A 12,009-nucleotide genomic window follows, 5' to 3' on the forward strand; every position below is an offset into this window, starting at 1 on the left:
TCCCGAGGGCACGTAGCTGGCGTGGCAGTACGATGAGGAGATCGATCGCCTGTACGTGAACTATCCAGAAGACTGAGGCGTGGTCGTGATCGTGGGCAAGCATGCAGGGTAGTATAGCCATTTCTCATGTTTTGTAGTCCGTAGCGGAACTACCTTGTTTGAATGCATGATGTACTCTGATATTATTTATGAGATGGCATTTGAATCCCTAATTGTCATTCTATTATTATGTATGTGTTGTGTTACCGTGCTTGCGAAACACTTAGATGCGCTTCTTTCCTCTTTGGGGCCTCGTTCCCCTAAATCGGAAAGGACCGCATCTTAGTCGTTACACACGACCCCTCAAAAACCCTAAACCCCCTCTAAAAAAATACATAAACACCAGGACTAGGCAGCGCTTGACGCGTGGCAGCAGCTGTAGTCCCGGTTGGTGTTACCAACCGAAACTAAAAGTCCTCCTGCCTGAGCGCCCCACAACGGCCACGTGGAGTCCCTTTAGTCCCGGTTCGTAACTCAACCGGGACTAAAAAGGGGGGCCTTTAGTCCCGATTATACAAGCGGGACTAAAGGCCCTTACGAACCGGGCGCTATCGTATGCCCATGTTAGTGGAGACTTCAACCCACGGAGGGTAACAGCTATGAGAGTCCACGAAGGGCTCCACCCACAAGGGATCCACGAAGAAGCGGCCTTGTCTATTCCATCACGGCTTCCGTCCACGAAGGACTAGACTCACTCACGGTATATATTCACGAAGTAGGCGATCTCGTTGCCCTTACAAACTTCTTGGTTCAACTGCACAACATGAAGTAGGAGGCTCCCAAGCGACACCTAACCAATCTAGGAGGCACCACCCTCCAAAAGGTAATAGATGTAGTAGAATGATGAACTCCTTGCTCTTGTGCTTCAAAAGATAGTCTCATCAACACTCAATCACTCTCTCAAAGATTTGGCATGGGTAGGAGAGATTGATTTGGTGGAAAGCAACTTGGGGAGGCTAGAGATCAAGTTTCAAATGGATCAATTGGAATATCTTGATCTCAACACATGAGTAGGTGTCTCTCTCTGAGAAAAATGGATATTGGCAATGATATGTGTGTTCTGAGTGCTTCCTCTATGAATGAGAGGTAGGTTGAGGGGTACATATAGGCATCCCCCAAAGTCCAACCGTTACACCATAACTGACCAACTCGGTGACGCCGAGGTTACAAACTCGGTGGTACCGATTTGATCAAAAGGTAGCAAGTTTCGAATCTCGGTGGAACCGATATAGGCTTCTCGGTAGTACCGAAACGGTGACTAACGGTCACATGGTAAAACTAGGTGGCACCGATATAGAAACTCGGAAATTCCGATTTTGTGTAACGAGCAACAAAAGGTTGGCCATCCAAACTCGGTAGCACCGATGCAGAATCAGTTGTACGGAAAAGGTAGGGTTTGGCCAGGTTCTGTCTTGGATGAAAATCGGTAGGCCCGAATATGATAACTTGGTGGCACCGATTTTGGATATATGGCTTGGTGACATAGCTTATACATTGTTGCGATGTTAGATCTAGAGCTAAGGGAACCCGTATGGAGTGATGAGACCAAAGTTAGAGTGAAGAGTAGACCGTGATAAACGAGGTCGAAGGAAGAGCAAATTTTGTCTTGATGGGGTAGGAGAAATAAGATGTTTGTCGAGAAAAATTAGAACAAAGGGAAGGAGTGATGAAGTTGTGGGGACAAATACAACCAATGCAACATTTTTATGTTGTCCACGTCGTGGAAACCACGGACGTTGTTGTCCTAGTACTGATTTGTGGCACGGTGAGTGATGTTTACTTGATATTATTGATGATGTTAATATTTTGTTTTTCACGTAGTAATTTTTTAATATTTTTGAGTTGATAATAAATTTTAGGAATCCGATAAATCCCGAAGGTTTGGATTTTAAGAATGTCGTCCGAACGTTTTATTTAATGGCAACCTTAGTTGACGTGAGGTGGCGATTTTAATTGTTAACACATGGTTATTTTGTCTTAGTTCATTTTTCTTGTTGGAAAATTGGCTTGTTTGTCGACCTTGACTGAACTAAAAATTGCCTTGATTTGTTTTTTGGGATTTATCATTTCCAAAATTTTAATAGATGAACAAAACAAAATAGCAAGGATGGCTCGGCGTGGGCAGCGGCCCACCCATGTTGCAGCCCAGAGTGCCGGCTGTCAGGAGTAGTAGGAGGCTCTCAATTACTCTCTTCCCAGCACCAGCAGCAGGAGGCGGCGATCCCCTTTTACTCCGTCTCCCACTGCAATTCGTCTCCATCTCCATCTCCATCTCCATCTCGAATCGATCTCCCCACCCAACTCGGATCAATCGCGCCAATCCACCACATAAATCCATCCAAGGATTGACGAATCAACGATTGATTTGCGATCCATCCTTGAACAAGGCAATCGATTTGACGGCAAGCCTGGGAGGGAGGATCGATGGCACCTCCCGATTACGGCTACGGCTACCCCGATAGCGACGGCGAGGACGAGGAATCGGTCGAGGAGATGGCTCCTCCTCCCGATTACGGCTACGGCTACCCCGATAGCGATAGCGACGGCGAGGAGGAGGAATCGGTCGAGGAGAAGGGCAGGCAGTGGCCACCGGCTCCTCCCGCCTACGGCTACCCCGACGGCGAGGACGAGCGGCCGCCGTACGTCCTCATCGATCCGTGCGCCTACTTCGCCGACCGGGACAACGCCACCACCGCCGTCTGCGAGATGGACGGCCTCAGCCTCACCGGCCGCCTCAAGGTCACCTTTTGCGCCGTCGCCCCGCCGCTCGTCTCCTACTTCTGCGTCCACGCCACCCGCATGGACCACACCGAGTTCCCCGTCACGCCCTACATCTTGGCCACAGAGACCGACGGCGGCCTCGTCCTCCTATGCGTCGCCACCCGCGACGGCGACCATCACTCCGACTTCTTGCGCCCCCGAAATTGCCACTACTTCGTCTACGACGCCCTCTCCCGCAAACTTGACCGCCTCCCGCTCCCCGGCTTCCAACACCGACTCAACGAGCCCTCGCTCGCCATCATGCGCAAACCCTCCAAAAACACACGCTCCAGCCCCCATCCCCATGGACATGGACATGGAGACGCGGAGGCCGAGGCCCATCACTTCGTCGTTGCCGCACAATCTTACTCTTTCTGGCGTGGAAAATCTCCTCACCTCTGCATCTATGACTCTGCTACAAAGACCTGGAGCAACAAGCCGGTGGTCATGGGTTCATCGTATCCAGAAGTACACATCACAGGCAAGACACTCACCATCGGAGGAAGCAATGGCACCGTGGTTTGGGTGGATCTCTGGCGCAACATCGTCTTCTGCGACGTTCTCGTCAAACGCCCCAAGCTTGGCTACCTGAAGCTGCCGAGCGCACCCGACATGGAGCCACCTTTCGAGGGAAGGTCTCTTCGCGACATTGCCGTCGTCGGCGACACCATCAAGTATGTTGACATGCTGCCTCACCCCGACGTAAGCCCCTCCCTTCATTGGATGGCCACGGCATGGAGCATCAAGAAGGCCCGTCGGTCCTGGCCCAAGGAATGGCACATGGAATGCAAGCTCGATTCCACCCGTATAATGGTTGATGCGGCTCGTACCGTCGCTACCTTCCCAACCTCCTTGTCGTCTCTTTGCGTTGGCCTGCCCACACTCAGCCTGCAGAATGATGCCATTGTTTACTTACTCGCCAAGATTGACTTCAGCCCAAGCCAACACACAGCTTGGGTGCTTGCTGTTGACATGGAGAACGAGACTGCTGAGCAAGTGGTGGAGTTCCCGGCTGAGAGGACTTATTGTGTAGCCCAGGGCTACGACGCAAGTAGGATCTCCGCGTATCTCCAACCCACGCCAGGTAACTAACTGACCGTAACCCCTTCCTTGCTGTCTCTTAGTTACTTCCAACGATACATGCTAAACTACCAGATTAATCCGTGCATGTTCTTCTTGGTGGAGTGGGTGACGGCAGCGAGCGTCATTTCACATGCATTGATCATGTGGGGTTTAGGATGGATAATCCACCAAAATAAGATACCCTAGGTCATAATACTATCCATTAAGTCAAATGCCACCAATTTTTTTAAGGGACGGGGGGTTTGCTAACTGTGGATTTCTCACCAGAGCAATTCACACTTCTCTTGTGGCATGTAGTAATTCATTTATAGGGCGAGCGTTGCACATGCTTATCATGTTTGGTCTTTTTCAGTAGTATTTCAGCGTGGAGATTTTAGAGTAATTAATTGCTTGTATCAGTGCTAGTTGTTTGTCGACCGGTTCTTCTTTGCCAAACTATTACTAAAGACACCTGGAATTTGACATCCCAGGTACACATCAAATACCTAAACGACCAGGGGTGCCGTTGCTGAAATCACCTAGCAAGAAGCACACGGGAGACGTTGACGCCATGATGGCATGATGTTGCATGGAATGGAAACTGACTCTATATATGGCAATTCATATGGCATGATGTTGCATGGAATGGAAACTGACTCTATATATGGCAATTCATATGGCATGATGTTGCATGGAAGTTTGTATGATCTGAAAATACTGTTCGGTATGAACGGAGGGGAGTTGTGGATTATCATGTTTCACTGTTATGTTTTGGTATGTCGCTTCTTTTGCCTGTCTTTTAGGATTATGGCCCTCTAGACCCTGTTCAGGAGTTCCTTTCTTCATTGTCTCACCGCCTACTCTACCCTAGCAGCTTGTTTATTATACAAGCTTGTATTATTAGAACTCTATATCAACTATATATTATGTCAGTTGTACTACCCCCTTATGTTTTCTGTCGCCCGCGGCTGTCTTCCGTGAACATCATGACCTGTGGAATTGGCTGTTAACACCATAACCCTATGTTGAGTTGGGTGAGTATTGTTTTTGACATGTTTGCCAGTGATGCAAAATCTCCATTTGGGTGGGTGGGAAATTTATCAAAATTTTAAGCTATATAGGAATCTAGTGTTTGCCTGCACAATCTAGTGTTTACCTTCTCTGCCTACAACTTCATGTGCCAAAAGCAGTCTCAATAAATTCTTGCTTATTAGATTAATTAGCTATGAACAAAGCAAAATTTTGTATACAAATCAGGGTTGTGGATATGCTATTTGTAGTGGATGTTGTTTGCAGATATTTTCTACAAGAAGCTGAACTGGCGGGTGACCGGAACCTACAAAAATATCTAACACCAGTTTGTAGGCATACATGGTTTTGTCCTTCCTTTGTCTTAGAGATTGCTCTATATTTTCCATGTAAAGTAATAGAAAGAAAAAATAAAGTAGCGAGCTGAAGGTTTCTGGAAAGTATTACAAATATGAATTTGAGATGGCACATATTGAAGATTTCTTTCAATGCTTGTGTTCCTGAATGTTGCTTTCCATATATCCTACCTAGTTAGGATATAGTTGGAGTATTTATGTGCTTCCCGTAGTGTTCCTGAATGTTGCTTCCCAAATTCATTCATTAATTCTTAACTCTTGAATGAAACAAACAAAACAAAATATATTATTGAGACTTTTACCACGTCCTCCTCAAGTGTTTGGTCTTTGGATGTCAAGAAATAGCCAATGAACCAAGAGAAGACCATTCCGTATGGTCTTCTGGCAGCAGATAAAATTCCAAGGACATCGTATGGTCTTCCGGCGGCAGATAAAATTCCAAGTACATCGTATGGGTATGTTGACATGACTGGCTTTGTAACGGTCGATGCTCCACAACAACTCCTCCTAGTCAGTCTACTTCGTGTCGTCATGTTTACCCAAGTTTGATTGTAGACGTACTGTTCATTGGCTCATCCACAACATGCAAAAAAAATTAAAATAATGTCGCGACCTACCACTCTTGGTGCCGTCATCCGACAGACCATGTCGCTCTTTGTTGGTAGGGGCTTCCATTGGCCTCCAGGTTGTGATGGCATGACTCAAGGATGAGTCCCATCACGTGTCGTGCTCTCCAACCTCAAACTCCTCTCCACATCCAGCCATCGGAGTAGCTTCTTTGATGTAGGTATGGCGATGATGGGCACAAAGACCACAGATGGAGAGAGGAGGGAGGCCGCTGGGAGAGAGATCTGAAGTGTCGGGAGGGATCCATGACAGATGAGGAGAGTGTCCCCTCAGTCGAAGCAAAAGAGGGGTATCAATATCTTCCACTAAGCTAAACTACTATTGGAACCCACACGAGCAATGATATTTAAGACCAGGACATTGTTATTGAAGACTGATGTGCAGTTGTGTTGGTTGTGAGCCATGTTTTCAATTCTTCTTAGACCACAAAACAATTGTCCACTTGTTCTTATTATGGCTTGGCAATCACAATCAACATTTTTGTTATGTTAGTAGGAGGTTCCAATAAGGGAGCACACCTGATGTTCCTAGAAACAGAGCTAGACTAGGGTCGGAGGCAATATGCTCAACAACCCTCGTGATAAGTCCAAACAAGGGCTCCAATCTTCTTGAGCTTTTATCTTGGTGATTGATAAATATCTACCTAATGGGATAGTAACAATATAATGTTTCTAGTATTTACATCTGATATAAACAATCATATTATCTAGGGATCTCTATCAAGATATTTGGTAGAATCATATGCTCTAGAGCTTTGAGAAATATATAATGAAAGATACTAGTTTCAAATGCATAAAATACACAATAGTACATATACTGATAGACATCAATCCATGAAGAAGGTTATTTTGTAATTATTATGTTGCTCAGATCTAGCGGAGATTCAGCGCAACCAAAGTGTTCTCATCGACCGTTCAAATAAATGAACATAACTGTTGTTCCCAAATATAAACTAATATAACATAATATATATTTGAAAATGCAGATGTCAAAAACTAAAATTAGATATTATGTTAACAAAATAATTTATAAATAAATAAAAAAATTGTGTATAAATGTAAGTATGCCCCCGTACTTGATGAAGCCATGTGAGAAAGTCCACGCCTACGGGGGCTGATACATAGCAGGGTAGGGGGCTTGCTTAGCGTGGTGCAGATGCATTTCGCATCGGTGGGTTCCTCATGGACACGTCCAAGCTGTTGTTCATGGCGAAGCTAGCGCTACCGCCACCCCGGTTGATGCCGGTGCTTGATGATAGCCCAGACACCTCCATCGGAGCTTGCTTGCTCACTAACGTCCGCCCCGAAGTCTGTATATGCCATGTGCATAATAGACTTCTACAGACTGGATGCTAGTATTCATTTTCACCGGTGTTCTTTTCCAATGCACTATTAGATCATCTTCTTTGACACAATCCTGAACAAAATCTATATACTCTTCTGCTTATGTATTTTGCCCACCCATTTGTATTTGTATTTTTTCAGTGCAAATGTATTAGCTCCGTTTCTAAATGCAAGTCTTTTTTAAATATTTCACTACTAAGGGACTATATACGAAGTAAAATGAGTGAATCTACACTCTAAAATATGTCTATATACATAAAAATATGAGAACACCTCTTAGGACAGATCTGAAATCACCACTTGACATCGAAGCAACTGAATTACCATAGTTCAACAAAACAAAGGGTGTGGCTTACGAAACAAGCCAGAACAAACTCATGAGAAAGATTTCGTCCGATATTTTCGTGGACAGGATCGCACGGGCACGATTTACAGTAGCCATCAAGTGCAAGGCAGTGCACCTGACATACGAAGCGTCCCCGAGTCGTAGCAAGCTACAAGGACTCTTTAAGACACAACGTGTACTGCTGTAAGTCGACCGTGAACAAACGAATCCACAAGATGTCGAACCCCAACCTAACATCATGCGTTTGTTGGAAGATTGTCCTATAAGAAACTACTTGAATTCCCACCTATGAATTCCCGAAATATCTGGTCATGAAATCTGGTACACGGATACAAGGAGTAATAACACACAACTCCTATACTAACCCGTCACCTGTATCACATCCATCAACACACAACCAGAATCTCGGACCTTCATCTACAACAGACCCTCGTGATCACAACGATACAAAGTATGGTAGTACTCCCGAACAATCTGCATCAGTACTGGGGACATCGGGGTTATCTCGCCACTACTAGTATTGAAGCAATTACGAACATCCTTCATCCTGAGATACTAAGAAATCTGAATGATAACGATGTGCTCAAGAATCCCCTGGAGCTCAACTCCCCGGAAGAATATCAAGTCAGACAGGAGGCACCAAGACAGAACTCCGTCACATCGGCATCATATAGATTCCAACAATATCCGCGTGATCCTAAAAATTTTTTTGAGTGGGAAGAGGAGTAGAGTAAATTATTACGTCAAGATTCCTCACCGGAGCATAGAAGAGGAGAAAAAAGAATCCTACTCTCTGATATATAACTAGACTCAAATAGTTTTTCACTAGACTCGACTCAGCCATGTTCGATCAATCAAGGGGGCTCCTAGGTCGGTCCTTGCTCTGATACCAACTTGTCACGCCCAAGATGCGACCCTATCCTCAATTTGGCACGGGGGCCTCGTCAGGGATAGAAGCGCATCTCGTCGTGTCGCAAGAATGGATATCGTTACAAGTACATGTACTAAAAAGGAGAGATATATAAAGAGTTGGCTTACCCTCGCCACAAGCTACATCAGAGTCACATCAGTACATTACATAATCATCAAGAGTAAGAGCAGGGTCCGACTACGGACGAAAACAAACGACAAAAGAAGAACGACGTCCATCCTTGCTATCCCAGGCTGCCGGCCTGGAACCCACCCTAGATCGATGAAGAAGGAAGAAGAAGAAGAAGAAGCACTCCAAATGAACAATCAACGCGCTCACGTCAAATAACCTTTACCTGTACCTGTAAATGGTGTTGTAGTAATCTGTGAGCCACAGGGGACTCAGCAATCTCATTTCCAAAGGTATCAAGACTAGCAAAGCTTAATGGGTGAGGCATGGTTAAGTGGTGAGGTTGCAGCAGCGGCTAAGCATATATTTAGTGGCTAACTTACGAATACCAGAAATAAGAGGGGGAAGATCTACGCAAAACGGACATGACTACTGATGATCAAATGAATGATCCTGAACACCTACCTACGTCAGACATAACCCCATCGTGTCCTCGATCGGAGTAAGAACTCACAAAAGAGACAGTCACGGTTACGCACACAGTTGGCATGTTTTAATTAAGTTAACTTCAAGTTATCTAGAACCAGTGTTAAACAAAGTTTCCACGTTGCCACATAACCGCGGGCACGGCTTTCCGAAAGATTTTACCCTGCAAGGGTGCTCCAACTAGTCCATCACAAATTACCACAAGCCATATAGAAATCCTCAATCACGAGGCTCGCGATCTCGTCGGATTCCCTAGTGGAAAACCTCAACTCTGAGATTACCCAAAGCATCACCGGAATCCCGATGCACAAGATATCTCGTCAAAGGTAAAACTAATCCAGCAAGGCCGCCCGACGTGTCGACGATCCCGATAGGAGTCGCGTACCTCGTTCTCAGGACACAGTGGATAAGCGACGCGTACGAGTGCCAAACCTCGAGTTTCCTCGCGGTGGCCCCGCACAGTGCTCTGTTTTGGACCAACACTCATGAGGAGCACTGGCCCGGGGGTTGATTAAATTATCCTCGGGTCCCGGGAAGTCCCTATGCAATTTTATTAGGTGTTTAGGCAAATGTAGTACCAAAGTTGGGCCTTGCCAGACCAGCTTTAATCTAAAACGAATTATCAAGGGGGTCCCCATAACAACCCCGATCGTGTTAGGAGCGCTCAATTATGGAACATAACATCGGTAGCCGGAAACTAAGGGGGCAAAGGTGGAACAAAACACCAGGCTAGAAAGGCCGAGCCTTCCACCTTTTACCAAGTATATAGGTCCATTAAATTAAATAGCATGTAAATATGGTGATATAACAAGGAAACCATGTTGTCACATGGAAGCAACTGCACCTGCAACTAGCAACGCTATCAACAGGGTTAAGCAAGCGGTAACATAGCCAATCAGTGGTTTGCTAGGTCGAACAGGTTGAAGGTTAACATGGCATGGTTGAGAGGCTGATATTTAACATGTGATAGGCAACGAGACATAAACGGTAGCAACGGTAAAACTAGCATGGCAATGATAGTAATGGTAGGGGAAATGATCATCTTGCCTGAGATCCCGCTTGGAAGAAGTATGCCTCCGTGAAGTGGACAAACCGGCGAAGTCGAACGGGTCCTCACAATCCGGCACGCATGCAGAACTCTATCGAGACGGGGAAACCGGAAACAAGCATCAACACACGATATTCACCACACGATGCACAACACATATGATGCATGAGCTACTGAATACATGCAAGCCACGGCATGACAAATGGCATCTCACACGCTATTTCAGACTTAGTGAAAATTACACCTCTTGCAAGTGCAGTTTTCGATCTGAAGCAATATTGACAGCAGCAAAACATATAGCTACAGGACTTCAAATGGCATGAAACTTCACAGCATGCTAGAGGAACACAAGGGGAACAACTAACTCCATTGGACCAACCTCAAAAGAGCTATAGAGCACAAGCTACAAGCAAGACAAGGCAGCAACAAAATAATAACAGATTCCAGACTTAGAAATATTTCAGCTCCTCCAAAACAGCACTATTTCAAGCAACTTGAGGGCAGTCGAACAACACCTAAACATGTATTTCTATTGCAACCAAAAATACCAGGGGCTAGTCTAAACACCCTAGATCAACTCTCTAGTTGACAACTCCGTCAAACAACGCACGGAATAAATCCTACGAATTAAACAAAAGGGCATCACGGCAAAATATCTCGCGAACTAACTTTCTCAAAAGCTAAAACTAATTGCACAGAAAAATCCATGGGATTTTTCTACCCCGGAAACATATAAAATATGTGGGGTTTGGAACACAAAATAAAGCCACACATTAATGCGGGAAAATAACCTATATACGGGAAAATAAACTACCGGCAATCCCTACACGTAAAAATACAATTGACCGCTCTAAAATACATGGCAAATAAGTCCCTAAAACATGGGCATTTCTAACACGCCATACGGGCAAAACGGTCTAACGCGAAAAAATAAATACGGGTCGAAACAATATAGGACAGCACGCAAAACGACGCATTAGGCACTCTAAACGGCGTCAAACAATTATGCAAGTTGCAAAACGGAAACTACCCGAAAATCTAAACGAAAACCATATATTACTCGCTCCGATCCGACACACGGATATTAAACTACGCGCGATCTAATATACGGATATTTTTCTGGAATTTAATACAACTCCGAAAATACCTAATAGTCTAATGGGCCGAACAGGGGGCGCAGCAAAACTAAGCTACGCCATGGGTGTGGGATAGGGCAGGGCTCACCTTGGTGGGCCTCGGGCCCAGGCGGATCTGGAGCTGGGAGCGAAGCCTACTGGGCCGGCTGCTAGGGGAGGCCGACCGGCCTGGCCTGGGGGCGCCCGGTTGAGCAGGCCGGGGCTGCTGGCCAGCGGGGCGAGGCAGGCCGGCGCCTGGCCTGGGCCGGATCCACGCGGCAGCTCGCCTCCAGGCGCTCGGGCGGCCCACGCGAGGGCGCTGCCAAGCGAGCGAGGGGCTTCGACCTCGTGCATGGCGCACGAACCGCAGGAGGGAGGCGGCGGCGCTGCAGGCTGTCGGGGCGCACGAGGACTGGCGAGCAGGCGGGGCGCCGGGGTCGGATCCGGGCGGGAGACGGCCTGAGGAGCCAGATCCGGGAGGCCAGAGGGCGGCGCGAGCTGGGAGGCGGGCAGGAGGCGGCGGCACGGCAACGGGCGAGGCAACGCGCGCGAGCGGCGGCGGGACCGACCAGGGACGGCGCGGCGAGGTCCCCGGGCGTCGCGGCCGAGGCTCCGGTGGGATTCCGGCCGGTGGCGGGGCACGGCGAGGGGCTCCGGCGAAGCCGAGACGGCCATGGGCGGCGAGCACAGGAGCACGGGAGCACGGGCTGCTCGAAAGCTGCGGGAGGAACGGGCGAGACGGCGGCGGATCTGGGCCGG

At 47.1% G+C, this 12,009-nt stretch overlaps 1 protein-coding gene across 1 annotated transcript; it reads left to right on the top strand.

The window, feature by feature from the left end:
- The first annotated feature begins 2,178 nt into the window (after positions 1 to 2,178).
- LOC123446893 lies at positions 2,179 to 4,802 on the top strand. Its single transcript, XM_045123435.1, has 2 exons — positions 2,179 to 3,883; positions 4,353 to 4,802. The coding sequence occupies exons 1-2, from the start codon at positions 2,464 to 2,466 to the stop codon at positions 4,442 to 4,444; spliced, it is 1,512 nt and encodes a 503-aa protein (XP_044979370.1). The 5' UTR covers positions 2,179 to 2,463; the 3' UTR covers positions 4,445 to 4,802.
- Positions 4,803 to 12,009: the final 7,207 nt, after the last annotated feature.

Source organism: Hordeum vulgare, chromosome 4H, assembly GCF_904849725.1.
Source record: "Hordeum vulgare subsp. vulgare chromosome 4H, MorexV3_pseudomolecules_assembly, whole genome shotgun sequence".
In the NCBI taxonomy this organism is placed as follows: domain Eukaryota; kingdom Viridiplantae; phylum Streptophyta; class Magnoliopsida; order Poales; family Poaceae; genus Hordeum; species Hordeum vulgare.